At 38.7% G+C, this 20,019-nt stretch overlaps 1 protein-coding gene across 1 annotated transcript in view; it reads right to left on the minus strand.

Annotated features, from left to right (window-relative positions):
- Positions 1–711: 711 nt before the first annotated feature.
- The window catches only part of cntn2 (contactin 2), a 43,115-nt gene continuing 23,807 nt past the window's right edge, over positions 712–20,019 (minus strand). The window contains exons 17-23 of the mRNA XM_062412208.1: positions 19,506–19,576; positions 10,064–10,298; positions 8,813–8,928; positions 8,323–8,509; positions 5,820–5,932; positions 4,893–5,061; positions 712–3,529 (exon numbers count right to left, since the gene is read on the minus strand). Of these exons, the coding sequence (XP_062268192.1) occupies positions 3,423–3,529; positions 4,893–5,061; positions 5,820–5,932; positions 8,323–8,509; positions 8,813–8,928; positions 10,064–10,298; positions 19,506–19,576 (998 nt within the window). The 3' untranslated portion in view covers positions 712–3,422. The remainder of the gene's footprint in view (positions 3,530–4,892; positions 5,062–5,819; positions 5,933–8,322; positions 8,510–8,812; positions 8,929–10,063; positions 10,299–19,505; positions 19,577–20,019) is intronic.

Here is a 20,019-nt window from a genome sequence, read left to right on the forward strand (position 1 = left end):
AAGGTCGCCTCAAGTAATATGATTTGGCCTCTTGAACGTGATACCTCAACACCGTTAACTAACTTTTGATCTGTTGCCACTTGGACTCAAAGATTAACTGATTTCATTTCAGTTGTTAAAGGTAAAGGTTGTTAAAGTATTTTTGCTCCATACCTGAGTAGTTATTTCAATAAATTGTACTTCTGAGAGTAGTTGTTTTGCAGAATACTTTATAGTTACATTTATGATGAAAAAAAGTATACTCCCGTTCATTGGGCCAGACACTTGCTACTTTTCCATGTCTTTGATTTATAAATCTTTACACTCAGCTGAGCGGACACAGCGATTTCCCAACAGTGACGGCTGGGCCACACAACTGCTCCGTGGATCTGCTGCTTGTCACGTTTGTCTGTTGTTCACACAGGCAGCGTGTCAGATTTGGTGGTCAAAGGTCAAGGTCACTGTGGCTTTTTGTTTTGTGAATGCAACGCCTTAGGTACACCTAAAGGAATTTCTTTAAGTAGGTCACAAATTTTACAAAGACTCAAAGAGGAAATATGATAATTTGTGCTTTTTCAAAAATGCTTTTCACTTTTTGTATAGTAGACTCACCTTTTTTGCCTCTTGATATACAAAGTCTATCCTTAGGTACCTTTATCAAATTGTGAAAGAAAATAGTACCTGTAGACAACATATGGAATTATTTATTTATTTAAGTACAAAAGAGGTGTTAAGCAGTTTTATGTAGTATTGTACTGTAGTAAATGCACACATATCTACAATAGAGTTCCATTGTGTTTATTTTTTATTATATTTACAAGTTGCATCCCTCCCACTAGTATGAAAAGATCCAAAGCAAACTGTAGCTAATGCATCAACCCAACCATTGTTAACACAGACTTGCTGATACCATATTCTTGAAACCAGTCAGTCCACTAGTAACCTTTTACATTAAGCCAGAACATTCCATCCATGACTGAGCCCTCTGACATAAAGAAATTACTTTATGGCTCCTCAATGAGAACATAAGGTTTTGAATTACACTTCAGACAGAGTAAAGCACAAAAACACAAAACCTGGACATAATCTAACAGTTTTAATACCATTTTTAACTTGTGAACAATATAGTGCAAAGAAGAAGTAGCTGTGTGAGGCTCAACCTATCTGAATGATAAACAGTGAAGGAGCTTTAAATTAATTTGAGAACAATTCGAATAGAAAACTTACACTTCTAATTTATCACTGAAGCTGAGAACTAATCCAGGTCAGTATTCATAGCATTATGGGATACTTTAACCAAAGGTGTATTGGGTTTAAGTCCTTATAAGCCAAGAGGAGGACCTGATAAGACCTAAGATTTGTTGAATAACAATACGATACACTTGTGGAATTTATCAAAGGACATGTGGATGATAGTGACAATTATTGCAGCTCTATAAACTTAAAAGTGAAATTCAGGGTACAGGTTTTGCTTTTTTGTTTTAAATCTTGAAGCACATTATGAAAAGCTATTCTTTTCCAGACAAAATAAAGCACAGCATAATACAATCCAGTAGTTTAATCATTCAACCACTTGCAAAGTGAAATAAATTAAAATGTTTAATCAAGCCATAAAAGATAATACAATATTTGTTATAATATTAATAATAATAAAAGACAGGTTTATTTGGATGTTACGTCAAGAATTAAGGGGCTAAATAAGAATCTTCCAGTTTAATGCACCAGCTTGTTTACACGTTTTATGGTTATATCCTCCTTCAATTACTTTATGTGATTCAACAAGCCTTGATTCTTTGTTTTTTATTTTTTTCTGCTAATATACAAGCACTAGGAACTCATCCAGGACCATCATATTCCTATACACAAAATAATTAACTGCTTTATGCACAGTTGTTGGTTTTTGGCAGCAAATATAAACCAGCAACAGAAATCAGAATCATGTTGTTTGGTTGGGAGTTATACAAAACCAAAATCAGTTCTTCCTCAAGCTTGGCCAATAATCTCATGTTCTTCCTTTTAACAGTACTAAATCAGACATGTTACATAAGAGCTAATAGATGTTGAAAGGTTTACAATGAAGATGATTTATAACACTATTAACTGTACTGATATGATAACTTTGTTAACCGACTCCTTAACATCTTTCAGTGATTCATACCGGCTGTCCTGGATATTTCAGATCAACCTATCAGTAAAAATCAGCTGCAATAAACCCAATAAACACTGAATAGAAGCATTATATCATTGTCATCTAAAACTATGTAGGAACAGCAAATGAAAACACATAATTAAAAACCCATTTATCCCTTGAATTTCATTTCTCCCAAAAGCAAAAATACATTAAAAAAATAAACATTAATTTGGACCAGCGCTGTAGTTTACTAATAATTACAGGTGAGGCACAAACACAAACAAACAAACAGACATTGTTTAATATCATCACAATATGTGCTAAGTAGTTTTTCTTCACAGGCTTAGCAACAAGACCAGCAGGAGACCAAAACAAGTTCAGTTTGGAAGATACTTTAACGGTGTGTTTACAGAGAAAAGAGAGCCAGACATTCACATAGCTGTCACTTATATAAGCAAGAGTGATAATGTAGAACAGAAATTGTAGGTTCATAAATCTATGTAGCGGGAACCATCACAGGAATGTAGATTCATTTTTTAATGGTTTTATTTAAGATTACAAATAGGTGCTACGATGCAGTAACTAGCAGATTGTGATGTTTAAGTGCTGCTTTTCTGGTGAGTTAACAGATAAAGAGCAGTGGCATGTGTTCTGTTTGACCTTTTGGGAAATATACTTTTCCTGGCTGTGTTTGAAGATTGCAACATGGCGGGAAAAGCCTGACATCTTCCTCCTTTTAAAAGTTGTACATGTGGGAAATTAACTTTAATGCACACAAGGTGGGAATGTCTGCTGTCAGGAAATACAAAACCTAAAGTTGCTTGCAAAATGTTAACTGTATGTACATAATATATTATATTCCTAAAATAATACTCAACTAGACTGTTTTTGGAGAAGGAACTATGCTAAGACTGGATGACCAAATGAAGAAATCTGAAAACTTCCTTGTGAAAAATCAGTTTGAAAGCCTTTGAATCTAAACAGCCATTTCAGAGGGATGACTTTTGCATACATATTTTAAACTTTGGCCCTATTCAATTGTAAATTATTGGGGTCAAATGTGACAGTCCCCATGGTTTTTATTGACACTGGTACACAAAATCAGACTGCTTCCCATGCTCCCTGTAACCCATTTGGGACACTCTTTGTTTTTATTTAAAAAAGTAAAAGTTCCTCCCCATTCTTCTCATCCCTGCAGTGGTACGACCTTCCCCAAAGGCAAGAAGGCAACCCAGGCTAAAACACAAGCTGGGACACAGAAGGGCATAGTTTGAAGCTATTCAAAATAAAGAAGTCCTATGACAGGGTGAGATTACAGGCCTGACAAAGACATAAGAGTGAGAAAAACCAAGCCCATGAGGACGCAAAGAGGAATGGAAAGTATAGAGGCGGCCTTGTTCTGTACCATCCTACCAGTTCCTGTGAAATCAAGAGAGAGAGAGAGAGAGAGAGAGAGAGAGAGAGAGAGAGAGAGAGAGAGAGAGAGAGAGAGAGAGAGAGAGAGAGAGAGAGAGAGAGAGAGAGAGATTAGGGAAATCGATTTTACAAGGTGTAGTGCCACTGACTTTGATAAATATTCACAGTTTTGATAGTCAGCATCGCACACTGTTAATAGGTAAACAATTAGGTTCAAACACACGGATGAGATAACAATTTATGGCCACTCAAGAGATAAAGCAAACGATGTTGATTATTCCATAGCAATGATAATGTCTAGGTGTGGTGTATAGAGTATCAGACACAAAGAGCAATTAGAAACCAGTAGGTTTATAGTCAAAGGAAAAGATCAAGGATTGTGGGGTGCTCCTATTCAGCAGTAATGTAACAGCTCGAAGGTTAGTTGTTTTTATTTTTTTATTATATTTAACCATTGTAAAACTGTAAAATCCAAATTTAGGTCTGTTCCTGTGAAGAAAATAAGCAGGGGAGACAAGCAGGTCTCTATACTAGGGATAATCTAATTGTAACTGATCATATTATCCATGCAGGTCATAATGTTGATTCATCAACATTTGCTTTTGACCCAGGTGTTTCTGCACCATTTTGTCGTTGTTTTAAAAATAAACTACAGGCTGTAGTTAGTGATGTGTTTTTCTTGTTCTAATGATTCACAGTGACATCTGTGTATCACAAACTGTAAATACAGACCATCTGTTAACTTTGTTATTGTATCTTCACATGCCTTCAATGGCTTCAGTTTATGATATAAGTTGAACTACAAGTACAGTGCAGTATTCATACTGAACTTTCTTCCAACCTCACAATAATTGGTTTTAACCTACATTTTGCCACAGCCCTAAATATTGAACCATATAAGATCATATTAAAATATGCTGACATATTTATGACAACTGATATGTCTCTAAGATAAAATGGTCTTGGAACAAGAAAGCCTTCAGTCTCTGAGGAGGTAACTTTGCCTCTTTTTCTGCTTTTTAAATCTCACTGTCTGACCAGGATTTATACACATACTCACCCTTTTTGGAGCCTCAACACTAACTCATTCTTAGTGTGTTTGTTTGTACAATAATACCTTAGAAGATAGTTCTATATAAAACCAATGAGTGATAAGTATAAATAAGCCTATATCGAGGGGAACTTAGGGACGGTACTGTAGTTCCAAAAACTGCAGTAAATATACATTTTTATCAAACCAAAGGTGTAAAGGACATCTAATTTAGGCTCTGCCAGTTATTTTTCCTCACCAATGATTATGTCACTTTCAGGATATTACTCCTAAACATCCAAAGAAGGCTCTGGAGTGTGTTTCTTAGTTTCTCACCTGAGTCTCTGGACACAATGATCTCATGTGCAGGCCCATCCCCGCCCTCTCCCCAGGACCGAATCTCCAGCACAACATAACCATTGTCTTTTGGCAGCGGCAGACTCACTGATGATTTTGCTTTGTTGAAAACTTTCAGCGCTGTCTGGCCCTCATGTTTGTACAGGACCTGACATTACAATACATAATCATATGCACACGCACGCACGCACGCACGCACGCACGCACGCACGCACGCACGCACGCACGCACACACACACACACACACACACACACACACACACACACACACACACACACACACACACACACACACACACACACACACACACACACACACACACACGTTGGAATCAAAGGACTGTTTTTGTCACTTATCTTCTGAGGGTCATCTTTTCCTCATGCATAAGCAGATTTAAGGCTTATAAACATGATCTTTGATTTTGTTCCGCAACATTTTTACTGCTTCTCATATCTCACATAAAAGGAGATTAAAGTGCTGGTACAAACCAAACCCAGTAACCTGCAAATAATTATGTAATTGTAATTAGCCTAAAAAAATGATCGAGCCAGCTGAAAACATTATAGGCCTCAGCTTAAATGGTTCATGCAGTTTGATTTGAGTGGTTGTATGTGTCCATACATTAAACACAAAATGATATTTTCAGTAGTTTGGCCAAGTGAAAAGCCATCATACGAATGCTGCAAGTCAAAAAAAAATCTTTCGAATTTCTGAATGCAAGATATAAAAATGTAAAGTCTTTGTTAAGGTTTTACATTGCCCTGCAGGGCCTATACTTTAATCTTATAACATGTGTGGTTAATGGAAAAAGTACACTATGAAGTCATCACTCTTCTAGCCTGAGTACAGTGCCGGTAATGCAATATGTGTAGATCAAAAAAAATACACAGACTTTTGTAACTCACTTTGTAGCCCAGCACAGCAGACTCGTTGTGCATGGCCTTCACATGGTCCCACTGCACCATTACCCATGAGTCATCTGCCTTCCATGAAATGTTGCCTGGAGAACGATTAGGAGCTGAACAAAGACAAGTTATAAAAATTCAAATTTGTTGCAGTAGGAAAAATATGGGGATATAATGCAGAGAGAAAGAGATAGAAAGCAATTGGCCTCATTGAAGAAGCATTTGTAGAAACTCATTTTTATAGTAGTCATCTGACATTAGTCAGCTGCTTGTCAAATCCTTTTGTGACTTTCATTAGTTTGCATAAACTAAAACTAAGAATAATGTTGACATTCTGTTTAACTCTGCAATTTAGATGAATATGTCATGTGTCTGCTAAATGTTATTGCATGATGGACAGAGGCAAGCAAAACTTCTTAGTTCAGCATAATAGTGCTGTCAGCATGCATCTTGTGTGTGTGCATGGAGATGACTGGCTTGACTTGTAAATTGTCAATTGTCTCCCTGCATGCTGATCTTAGATCATTTATCTAAAATTCAAAGTTTCCATCAGGTAATTAATCTAAAGGGTAGACTCACTGGCTCATGACCACATAGTAAACAGACAAGACAAGAGCAACTGTACAAAGAATGTATATGAACATGTACACTTCTGTTATGGTAGAGCACACAATTGGGCTTTTGCAGGCCAGGTGCATGTGCCTTCACAGTCTACGCTACCAGTGACAAGCAGCCAAGACTTTCTTTTCTAGATCTCAAAAAGCAATGCTTCAATCTCCAAAAAGTTCTTCTTTCTATACTCTGATGACATTTATATGAATGATCACTTCTGACGTATGGGGTAGGAGGCGTAGCCTTATTATTAGGTTGTAAATGGTGCTGATTTGCTATCCTTGTGCAGTTTCACAGAAATACGTACAGGTGGCATTCATCATGTCAAGAAGGTCATTAAACACTTTTCTGAAGTAAGAATTATTTGCAGAATCTAATTGATCTGAGCTCCCCCTACAAACAATTGTACTCCAAATTTATAGTAAGAAGACATATTTTGCATGAGGGCGAACGACATGACAAAGAAGACACAAAAGACATTTAAATGCATTATAATGTTCCTACACTTCAGAGTTATTGTCAATTATGCAGATGGTAACAAACACTGCACACTTTGCTGAGAATATGAAACAGTGCAGGTGGTACTTAAATCCATTCACACCTACAAAAAGGAGAATTTCAACATTTCCAACCTTCACAGTGATTCACTGACTAAATAGTGAGCTTGGTAAGTGTTTTGTTTCTATATAGCGCTTTTCTCTTCTTGATAAAAACTCAAAGCTCTTTATAGTACCGTTTTTTGCCGTTCATCCACTCATACACACATCATAGGTTGCATCTATTTGCAGCACTTTCTTGTCGAAAGTAATAAGTAATATGCAATATTAATTATATTAATCGTAATGTTGAATGCATTTAGAACCGCAGGCCAAGGAGGTACAAAGTAGCATCGGTCACTCCTAGGTACTAAGAAGACCAATTGGCTTTTGCAACTAAGAGAGATATCCATTTCTGCCATGAGAAGGGGCGGATGAGAAGGGGACTACATTGGTATTACTCATTGGATCATGAGGACAGATGCAGCCTGAGGGGACAACACCCATGACTGGGTGTGTTTGAGGACTATCATTTAGAAAGACTGCCTTTGGTTAGTGCTCTTTTGCTTAAAATTGTGGGTAAGTGGATTTCCAAAGATACCCACAAACATAAGAAACAAGATTTGCTGTGTTTATGGCAGTCTCAAGGTTTGACTTAGGTCAGCACAAATGTCTCACAACTAACAATAGTCTTATATTTACAGTATTTATCATATCGTTACATTGAAACATTTTATTTAGCCAAGTATTTGCTAAATTGCCTTTCCTGCTCTGTGATTGTTATTTGTCAACCTGCTGAGGGACAAAAGATGCATTTCAGCTACTTGCTAACATTGGTGTCATTACTTTTAATTGTGTTCGAAAACAATTTTTTTATAGGCAGAGCAGTTTTGCGTGGTCACTAACTTACTAATAATAAACATGGAGGAATAATAATAAATTCCTGTTATGAACAGACATGCATTCATTGGACCTGCAATAGTCCTGCATCATTAGCAATACAGCACCCTGTGATGAGATGTATCCATTGCTACCAAATGATCCTGCGTAATTATCACACCAGGCAAAATAAAGTCAGTGAAATGAGAAATGCAGTTGAGTTTGTTTGAACCACACCATACAGGCGATACAGGGTACGAATGAAAGATGACTCAGTGTTATTAAACTGATATGAAAGACAGATAGGTTTGGTCTTACACTTTCAATGTCAGTAGCTTAACACAAAGAGATAATTTCTAAATGAACAGGTTTTTTCCCCTAAAAATTTCTTAAGCACCTCTGGGCTCAAGTTTGCATTTTCCTTAGTTGCTCTAGTCATAATAAACGTTCAACGTGTGTGAATGCCACAGCCATACGTGGTTTCCTGGTGGTGACGGTGGTGCGTGGAGAGGGAGGCCCGGTGCCAGCACTGTTGTATGCCAGTACTGCGACGTGGTAGCGGGTGCTGGGTCGAAGTCCAGATACTCTGGCTGTCGTTTCCAATCCTGCTGTCCTCACCCGGTCTGCTGCTGCTTCCCGTTCATGCTGTCGCCAGTACCGGATCTGAGCACAACACAAAAAATAAAAAACCCTTTCCAAAAAAAACTGAAACAATGCACATAAACCTTACACTACACATGAACACCCATCATATTTGTAAATCTCTTTGTAATCACATCAGCAGTTGCACAAAATACGTCAATATTAGTGTCTGTATTCTTATATCTTATTATATTATATGAAAACAAGAAGCCTCTTTGTAGAATATGTGGGCTGTACATGCTTATTACACCCACGTTACATGTTACATCTGTTACAATGTGTTGTGATTGCAAAACATCCAGGTGTATTTAAGCAGTACTTCACCTCGTATCCTCTGAGGATGCCATTGGCACTCAGCTGCTGGACAGGCTCCCATGAAACCTGGATGTCAAATGCGGTCAGTGCTGAAGCATTAATGTTTGATGGTCCCAGTGTTGGCTCTATGTGGAACAAATAAGAGGCCAAGGCATTAGAAAATGCAACATACAATGATATATTTACTTTCAGAGTTAGAAACTGACCGTGAGGCTAATTGATGTTGTGGAGTTCTCTGGTGGTTATATTAAATACTGCAGGTAGACAAAGTTATTTTAGCGAAGTTCTCAGATTCAGGATTTCCTGTCTCCTAAACAAACCTCTTTTTATTTAAAAAAATTTAATTCAATGAATTATTTTTGAGTAATAATAGGGGTTACATTAAACTTTCACTAATAATAATGCTTAATGCATATTTTAGGCACAATTTATACATAAAATAATAACTAAATAACCCCACACATTATTGACTGTCTTCGAGTCCTGAGTCATACATTTATCTTCAATGTAGATGAAATGTTTCAATATATTATTTTGTTGTATTATATATTAGTTTGTATTAAATCATTTTCACATTTAAAAATTGAAATCAAAGTGAGGCAGGAAATGATTGATCTATTAACTGCGTGTGGTCAAGAATATCAACTCTGTTACTTTCATTGTGATCTCCAGCGGTGGCTGGTTAATAAAGGGCGCTGGGGTGCTTGGGCACCGCCCCCTCCAACATCCTAAGACAATAAAGCCTATATAAAAATGTTATTAAACATATACATGTTAAATATAATTTAAATTTATAATAATAGTTTGCTTGTACAATGCACCTGGTAGATTATGAGCATTTGAAATAAATTGCTTTCAGATTGTATTTAGTTGTATTCAGTTTCTGTCTAAAAACATTAAGTACATGTGAATGAGGGTCTTTAAAGTTTCAGCAACCACGCCACCTGAGGCTGCTCATTAATTGGTTGTTTCATATTTTCCGTTTTCCATTTTCCGATGTGTTGTTTTCCTAGACACCAAAAAACTTTTTAATGGCTAGTAAAATACCTAATATATCTACTGTATGGTTATGTCAGTTGATGAAGACTGGATTTTGTTGTAAATATTAAACCATACCAGTATAGTTCAATATAGTAACTCATTTTTATAACACCAGTGATATGAGTAGGTTTGTTTTGTAAAGCAAAAGTTAACAAAGTAGTAGCAGTAGATATTATGTGCAGTTGCAACATGAACCTTGATTGGAATGGTTTACCTTACCTTCCTCTGCAGAGTGCACCACTGCAATCTGGCTGAACGGACCTTCTCCTCTGTGGTTATAAGCTTTGATCTTCACCTCGAAGGGACTGTATGGTTTCAGGCTTTCATTGTAGTAAACATAGCGGGATGACTCCACATGAAGAATATTCACCACTGTCCATAATAATACGTCTTTCTTCCTAAATGCCAGGATGTAGCCAAAGCTGTCCCCGTTCTGGTACTCTCTAGCCATTGGCTGGAGGATTCAAGAGAAAAAATGATCTTATTATAATTATTCTTATTATCTGGTGTTATTAAAATCATTACAAAGCACATACATGCACTAAGAACTCCTCACTCTCACTCTCTCTGTCCCCCTAATATAAATGGTGCTTGTGTGTCTGCATACATTCTTATTCTTATATATCATATTCTGCAGGTATTTCAGAATCCAGAGCAACAACATGAACAATTGTAATTATTAGGGCATGAGCAGCAACTGCTATAATTAAAAGTCAAGGAATAATTGTTCTGCTTCCTAGAAATGAAATGCAGGTGTTTATGTACCGACTTCTGCTCTTCTCATCTTTCCTAATTTTGCTATTATCTTGTCCACTACAGCTAATTCCGAGACGCAGTTCGAAACACTGTTTTTCACGCTCGTAAATCTCTCCGTCTCTTAGCAAACTGCTTGCTAATTCAGTAACTTAGCTTTAGCTGCTAATGATGGCATTTCTTTCTCCCTCTCACTCCTTTGCTCTCTCCTGCTAAGTGTGTTTGATGTTCAGTTACTCCTATGCCTCCTTTAATGATAACACCATCAATTAATATCCTGTTAAATTACAAGAATGCTCTCCCAAGTGCCAGAACATCCCATCAACTGAGTGGAATGGGCCAAAGCAAATGATCTGTATCTGATTCTACTGACGTCATTACGGTAGGCGTGCTGTGCATTTCCTGTTTTCTTGCCACTGGTGGTGGTCGCCATAGATATATATAAAGACTATATAAATTCAATATATAAAGAGTGTTTATATATATCTATGGTGGTCGCTCTGCGAATTAGCTCCGCTGCTAAACACAGCTGTTTCTCTGTAGCACTACGGCTAAAATCACCGGTCTGTAGTTAAACACTCGCACATACCAACCCTTACTCAAACGTGCTTAGTGATTCTGTGTTCTGTCTGAGCTCACCCTCGTAGCTCTATAGTGCTAGACTTAAAAAAGCCCACGATTAAAGAGCCACCAGCTCACGTTTCAAATAGATTCGCTCCTCTCAGCGAGGCACCCGCTGATAAACAAACTCTGATTATTGGCGACTCGGTTCTGAGAAACGTCAGGTTAGCGACACCAGCGACTATAGTTAATATTATCCCAGGGGCCAGATCCGGCGACATCGGATCTAAACTTAAGTTAATGGCTAAAACTAAAAAAGGTAAATACAATAAAATCATAATTCACGTCGGCAGCAACGACTCCCGGCTTTGTATGTCGAAGGTCACTAAATTGAATGTTGAGTCGGTGTGTGCTTTTGCTAAAACGATGTCGGACAAAGTAGTTTTCTCTGGCCCGCTCCCTAATACAACAGGTGACGACATGTTAAGCCGCATGTTGTCTTTTAACCGCTGGCTGTCGAGGTGGTGTCCTGTAAACGGTGTGGGCTTTATAGATAATTGGCTAACTTTTTTGAGAAAACCTGGTCTTGCTAGGAGAGACGGCGTTCTTCCCACTTGGGATGGAGCAGCTCTCTTATCTAGGAATATTACTCAGTCTATAACATGACAACCCATAGTTGGGACCAAGAAGCAGAGCTGCAGTGCTAAACACTTCTCTGCGCTCCCTCTAGATCAGTCACACAACCCCATAGAGATTGTGTCTGTTCACCGTCCGATTAAATTATTGAAATTAAACAATAACAGAGCGAGAACTCCACACAAAAATTTAACACAAATTAAAACAACCTCTGAAACAACACAGGAAACCCAGACTTTTAAATGTGGTCTTTTAAACATTAGATCACTGGCAAAAAAGGCTCTTTTAGTTAATGAAATAGTCTCAGATTACAACATAGATTTATTGTCCCTCACTGAGACGTGGCTGCATCCTGATGAATATGTCAGTCTAAATGAATCTACTCCCCCCAGTCATATCAATTCACAGGTTCCTAGAGAAATTGGGCGAGGAGGTGGAGTTGCTGCTATTTTTAACTCCAGTCTATCAATTAATCCTAAACCTAAACTCAGCTACAAATCATTTGAATGTCTGGTTCTTAGTCTTCCACGCCAATCCAGGAACCACCAACAGCCAATCATATTTGCTGTAGTTTACCGTGTTCCCAGGGCTTATACTGAATTTGTAAGGGAATTCCCTGAGTTTTTATCAAACTTAGTCCTAAACACAGATACAATTATTATTGTTGGTGACTTTAATATTCATGTTGATAATAATAAAGATTGCCTTAGCGTAGCATTTATTTCAATACTTGACTCTATTGGTTTCAGTCAGTGTGTGCACAAACCTACTCATTGTGGTAACCACACACTTGACCTTGTATTATCGTACGGTGTCGGAATGGAAAATTTAACAGTACTTTCGCGCAATCCAGGTCTATCAGACCATAATTTAATAACCTTTGATTTTTCAATAACTGAATATATGCATCTAATAAAAAATACATTTTCTAGATGTCTACCTGATAGGCGCTGTAGCTAAATTTAAGGAAATAATCCCAATTACATTTAAACCCGTATTAGCAGTAGATAAAAACAACAAATTCTTTAAAAACCTAAGCTCCATTGAGATCGACCACCTCGTCGATAGCTCTGCAGACTCATTACGATTAACATTAGACTCAATAGCGCCTCTAAAAAAGAAAAATGTCAAACATAGTAAATTAGCTCCGTGGTATAATTCCCAGACAATGAGTTAAAACAATTATCAAGAAAACTAGAAAGGAAGTGGCGCTCCAGCAACCATGTTGAAAATCTAATAGACTGGAAGAATAGTGTTAAAGAATATAAAAAGGCTCTCCACAAAGCAAGAGCCGCCTACTATTCAAAACTAATAGAAGAGAATAAAAACAACCCCAGGTTTCTCTTCAGCACTGTAGCCAGGCTGACAGAGAGTCACACCTCCACCGAACCCAGTATTCCTCGATCCCTAAATAGTGTTGGGCAAGAGTCCCTACAGAACTAACCATGTGGTAGGATCCACACACAATGGGTCGTAAAAGCGTGGCCTTTGAGCCAAGATTAAGCCATTTAAAGTCTCCCTCTAAGATCCAGCATGGAGATTGTATCTTCTGGTGTTAACTTAATCCCTGGGGTCTCCCCAGAAACCCCTGCTCTGCTCCTGGCCCCTCCCACTCTCCTTTGACCTCTGACACTCAATTGGCTAAAAGCCAGCATCATCCCATGACCAGCACCTCAAGGAGGCAGAACCTCTCAGGTAGAATAAAACCACTGAGACATCAAAAATCGCTGCCATTTTCCCTGCTCTGAAGACGTCAACAGACCCCTCCGGGTCTTTCCAGATGATTTAGTTGCTAAAGGGGGCAACCAGAGTTATTTTCTTTCATTTCTTTCATTTTCTTTTATCTTAAGTCTGATCTTACTTTGATAGAGACTATTTTTGTTTTTAACTTGAAAAGGCCGTTCACAGGAACTCACTCGCTCGCTGGCCGAGCTCAGAGACTTTCTTTCCAAATCCACAGCTGCGTCAACCGCTGCTCATCCCTGCAGAAGAGACAAAGCCGAATCCCGTTCCAAGAGTAAGAGACTTCGCTCTTTTCGGTCCAGCGCTGACCTCCGTTGCAACCACGAGACCCACCGGAGCACCGCTTAAGAGACCAGGACACTGATTTGTTTTCCAGGAATCCGCCCGTTCGCACGCATCCTGAGGTTTAACGACAGATTCACTGGACTTCCGGGAAATCCGCGCCCCACGCGCAAGCAACACCGCGGAGGTCACAGTAAGAGGCTTTATTGTCTGGGCAGAGACTAGTTTAAATACTTAGCGTGTCATTTGTTTGATTGTATGTTTGTTTGTAGATCGCTGATCTGTTTTTAGCCGTGCTACACGGCGGGCCGAGACGACACATCCGGTTCCTTTGTTTATTGTGTTTTTGAGAAGAGCGCGGTACAGAGCCGGCCCTTCCCTTTTTGCGTGTTACCGTCAGAGATATTGTGCGGAGATTTACATCTGTTAAAAGATAAATCTCACGTAACTGGACTGCCTGCTTTGCTAGTAGTTGTCTCTGACGATGTTTCCTGATCTCTCTCTCTCTCTCTCTCTCTCTCTCTCTCTCTCTCTCCTCCTAAACCTGTTTTTACACACGTCCCGACCTACATTTATACATTTCATGTTACATGGAGAAATCTAGATTTAACGAGCATTTATACATCTCGACGCCATTCGGCGCCAAAACCACGAGATAAGAAATCTCTTTGTCTTAAAGATCCCCTTTGTTAAGGTCAGTGACCAGCAGCCATTTTGCTTTTCGCAACGTGGCTTCACTAAAGTAACCGCCATCTTAGATGTGACGTGACTTCGTCATCGCCACGCCCCCCTTCTTTTTCTCTCTCTCTCTCTCTCGCTCTCGCTCTTACACACACACACACACACACACACACACACACACACACATTGATAGACACAGACAGATACACACACACAGATACATGAATACATGTGTTTTCTAAATTGTGTTAAGCGGCTGCTGTTGTTATCTTTGAAATATGGGAGTTTGTTAAAATGATGAATCATTAAATAACACTAACTGTATTTCACATGCACACACATAGACACACACACACAGAGAGACACTTTGACACAGACACACACGCATACCATGACAGACATACATAGGTAGACCGCCGGTTTTACATGTACTTTCTGAATTGTGATAAGTGCTGCTGCTGTGTTTATCTTTGAAATATCGGAGTTTGTTAAATGAAGAATCATTGAAATAACATTAACTTTATTTCCCCTTTTTAATAAATACTTTTGTAATTAAAGTATTTGTATTTCTGTGATTATTTGTGCATATGTATGTGTATATAGCTGGATTACTATAGCCTGTGTTCGAACTTAAAACCCTTCATTGTTTATTATATAATCATTAATACTAAATATTGAGATTATTAATATAACCTATATCATTGAGACTGATATTTAAAGATTGAATTGTTGGTCCCTGTAACCAGGGTGGTGCCCCGCGACAATAAGCAATGATTACAGATTTGTATTATTCTTAATTGATAATTTTATTGTTTTCATTAATTATTTTAACTATTATTAATGGATAACCGTATCATTTCTAATTAAATGTGTTACTATTCTTAATTAATAGCTTTATCATTTTTGATTATTTCTAAGAAATAATTGTTATTTTAATAATCATATTTCATGATTATTAATAATTAGCCAACGTCAATTCTACTCCTACTATTGCACAACAATAGCAATATCTTTATGACCTTTTTTAATGATAAATTTTTAACTATTAGAAATAAAATCAACCATCTCCTGCCCTCAATTGGCACTAATACCCTCCCAACAACAGAGATCCCAGAAACGGCTGAGAATCCTACCCATTACTTAGACAGCTTCTCTCTTATCACCCGTGATCAGTTTACTAAATTAATCTCAGGTTCTAAACCAACAACCTGTATCTTAGATCCCATTCCTACAAAATTACTTAAAGAAATTCTGCCCCTAATTGATAGTTCGTTACTTAACATTATCAATCTGTCATTATCATCAGGTTATGTACCACAGTCTTTTAAAATAGCTGTCATCAAACCCCTACTCAAAAAACCCACCCTAGACCCAGAGGTTTTAGCCAATTACAGGCTAATTTCTAATCTCCCCTTCATTTCGAAAATCTTAGAAAAAGTTGTTGCCAATCAGCTGTGTGAGTTTCTCCAGGAAAATAATATACATATGAAGACTTTCAATCAGGGTTTAGAGCCAATCACAGTACAGAGACAGCCTTGGCAAAAGTCACTAATGACCTTTTAATAGCCTCAGATCAGGGACTTGTGTCTGTCCTCGTTCTGTTAGATCTCAGTGCAGCATTCGACACAAATGAACATCAAATTTTATTACAAAGACTCAAACAGTTAATTATCATTAATGGAACCGCCCTTAACTGGTTTAAATCGTATTTTTCTGATCGCTCCCAATTTGTGCAAATTAATGAGTCATCTGTGCGCACCAAAGTTAACAATGGTGTTCCACAGGTCTCTGTGCTCAGCCCTATTTCATTCTCATTATATTTGAAACATTATCAGGACACACTCGGTAAATTTCCACTGCTATGCGGATGACACCCAGTTATATTTGTCAATAAAACCTGAACAAAGTAATCAATTAACTAAACTTGGAACATGTCTCAAGGACATAAAAACCTGGATGACCCGCAATTTTCTCTTATTAAACTCAGACAAAACAGAGGTAATAATACTTGGCCCCAAACACCTTAGAGATGCATTATCTAATGAAATAGCTGCGCTAGACGACATTGCCCTTGCTTCCAATGAAACAGTCAGGAACTTGGGAGTGATCTTTGATCCTGATTTATCCTTTAATAGTCACTTAAAACAAATTTCTAGGACTGCTTTTTTCCACTTGCGTAATATTTCAAAAATTAGACATGTCCACGCCTTTGTTACATCGAAACTGGACTATTGTAATTCATTATTATCAGGCTCCAGCAGTAAGTCGTTAAAGACTCTACAGCTTGTCCAAAATGCTGCAGCACGTGTCCTGACGAGAACAAAGAGAAGAGAGCACATTTCTCCAGTATTAGCATCGCTACACTGGCTTCCAGTTAAATCTAGAATAGAATTTAAAATTCTCCTCCTCACCTTCAAGGCCCTTAATAATATAGCGCCCTTTTACCTTAAAGAGCTGTTAGTACCTTATAAACCCGCTAGAGCACTCCGCTCCCAGAATTCAAGCCTACTTGTCGTCCCTAAAGTCTCTAAAAGTAGAGTAGGAGCCAGAGCTTTTAGCCATCAAGCCCCTCGGCTGTGGAATAATCGACCACTTTCAGTTTGGGAGGCAGACACCATCTTTTCATTTAAAAGTAGGCTCAAAACCTTCCTTTTTGATAAAGCTTATAGTTAGAGCTAATTAGTGCGCCAGAACGTTACTTGTTCTATTTTATGACACATGACACACGGAGCTTCTCTTTCCAGCTTCTCCTTCCTCTTCTCCATCCCTATCCCCCTTCCCCGGAATCCCTTTGCTTTATCACCCGCAGATCCAGGGCCTCTGTGGCCGCACCATGGATTGCGGTTTGTGGATCACGCCAGATGATCAACGGTAACGTAATCAACCACGTCATTAAAGTGGCCTTGGGTTGAAGTCGTTTTCAACAAACATGCCTGCCGCTGGAGAGCTGAGATGTGTAGATGCTGCCATTGAGTCTGTTTTAGAAGACATCAACAGCGCATTCATTTTGAAAGAGGAACAGAGAACGTGGAGGCGACGCAAAAGCACTGCGCTAATCCCTATCGCGCCGGTGCTTGGCTGTTCACACCGGACACTGAAGCGACGCTGAACCGCTGGGCAGCGCTAATAATATCACCCGTTGATCCAGTAGATTAAAAGCATATACGTACTTGTTGCTCCAACATTAAGCAACAGCGTCCCAACATGTGTCCTCCTTGGTGTTGTCTTTATACAACATGTTCCGAGGATCATACAAGTCACTGCACTTCTCCACTTTAATTATTAATTTAATGTCATCCATGGTGAAGAACTTCGCTGTTTGCTCCGTTAAATGTCGGGTGTCGGGGGTAAATTACGTATTATCCACTCAAGCCTATGTGGAGAACGTAGCCCCCTCTCTCTCTCTTTTTATCTTTATCACTGATTGTGTGGCTGTAGTGGATGGGCAGAGGGGGACATTTAATAATGTCATTGATCAAATTAAAACTCCAGGACAACAAAAGGGGACCTCAAAGTATGGGATGCATATTTGATCATTTATATCATATAAAATATGTCATCAATATCGTTTAAAATCGTTTTTCAGTGTGTTTCCTGGTGCGATACGCTCGCGTCAAGCGCAAAAAATAGACTCGACGCCGAAACGATCGCTGCACGGCTTTGTGCCGGTCACACCGGGGGCTGTAGCACCGCGCTGCGCCAAGGCTGCCTCGCAGTACTTCAGCCTCCGGTGTGACCCGCACAAAGTTTTAACATGGGAGTGGATGGGAGCCAGCTGTAATTTAAGGCTTGGCGCTGCGCTGAAGCATCCGGTGTGAACCCGGCGTTAGTAAATAACTCACAATGCGTTGTTTAGCATACGTCACATACTACGTTGCTCTGATTGGTTGTAGGTCTATCCAATTGAGCGAAGAGGAATTTTATTTCCTGGTCAGTTGAAACACGCCCCATAATCAAAGCCCAATGGAGCGGTCTCAGACTCAAATCCTGACTAGAATTGTGAGTCTGACAACGTCAGGCTAGGAGTTCTTGCAACTTCAGTGTAGAATATCCAATCTGCACCAACTTCACGTGTTAAACAGGAGTCATTCTTGCGAACATCTGTATGCCAAAATTCAGTAATGGTGCCCCCTACTGGCAACAAGAAATGACATTTTTTATAATGTGATGTACTCCTCCAAGCAGGTTGACCACATCCATCTGAAATATGGTCAGAGGACCCTGTAGACGTGGTCGATGAGAGGTTCAGAATTTTGTGAGTTTTAGTTGAAACCTGTTGTAGTGGTTGCAGAAAGCAAATGTTTAGGATATATTACTGATGACATTTTTAGGGGGATAAACATGCTCGAAAAGTCATAAAACTCCTCAAATAAGTTGGAAATTACGAAAATTTACTTAAGTAGCAACCCCCAACAAAATTATAAAGAATCAGCCTCTGCAGCATGTTTAACAAAAATGTGTAGATATATGTATATACAAAGTAACCCTAACCCTAACCCTATCCCCAGTCTGACCCATCTGCATGCCGAAGTGTCCTTGGGCAAGATGCTGAACCCTGAATGGCCCTCAATAGAATAACTAAGTGCTGCGAATAGATGCACTCTGTGAATGTGTGAATGTAGAACTGTACTGTAAAGCACTTTGAGTGGTCATAAAGACTAGAAAAGTGCTATATAAATACAAAGACATTTACCATATCCTAAATTAAACAGCAAGTTGGCGAGGTTGATTGTAATCTACAATTTTTGCTAAGTTTTAGCTTTTTTCAGACATTCTACTTTAATTTACCTCCTCCTACAGAATAATAATGTATGCTTCAATTTGGTTTGTGCATACAAATAACACTTGACATTGAATAGTTGTGCTTATTGGAAAAAAAAAATTCAACAGCATGCCCTAGATTAGGCACTGGTGTGAACTGATACTGAACATTATTATGCAGTAATGCTGTATCCTGTGCATGCACATGTGCAATATAGAACACACACAGGCACAATCCACTCACCGTCCAGGTAACAATGAGTTCATTGTGGTCTCCTCCTCCTCCTGCAAGTCCACTTGGGGCCACTGTTGGAGCTGAGGGCCAAATACACAAAATTATCAAGACTGTCCTTTTTCCTTGTTGCGATTTCTTGATTACATTAAAACTATTGCAATATCTATATGTTATGTTCTCTGTCTAGGCTGCCTTCTTCCCCAAATTTTGTGTCTGTCTAGCCCCCCTGGCTCAGCACACCTGCAGAGCATCAGAGTGCAATCAGCCTTCCTCAACATTCTCATACAGTTTCTCTAAGCAAATACTTATTGTTAATAATTAATTTGCTGGTCTAAGAGTCTGTCTCCATCTCCAACTGAGGAGGAGTGGAACACACAGTGTATAGTCGGCTATTTAACCATAACTATAATGGCCACCTGAAAATGTATAAATAAATTCATACATTTAAACAGTATATGGGAAGCTGCCTGTCCGAAAACACATGAAAGTTGTGTAAATATGTTGATTTAATTAATTCCTCTGA

This window comes from Platichthys flesus, chromosome 2, assembly GCF_949316205.1.
Source record: "Platichthys flesus chromosome 2, fPlaFle2.1, whole genome shotgun sequence".
NCBI lineage: Eukaryota > Metazoa > Chordata > Actinopteri > Pleuronectiformes > Pleuronectidae > Platichthys > Platichthys flesus.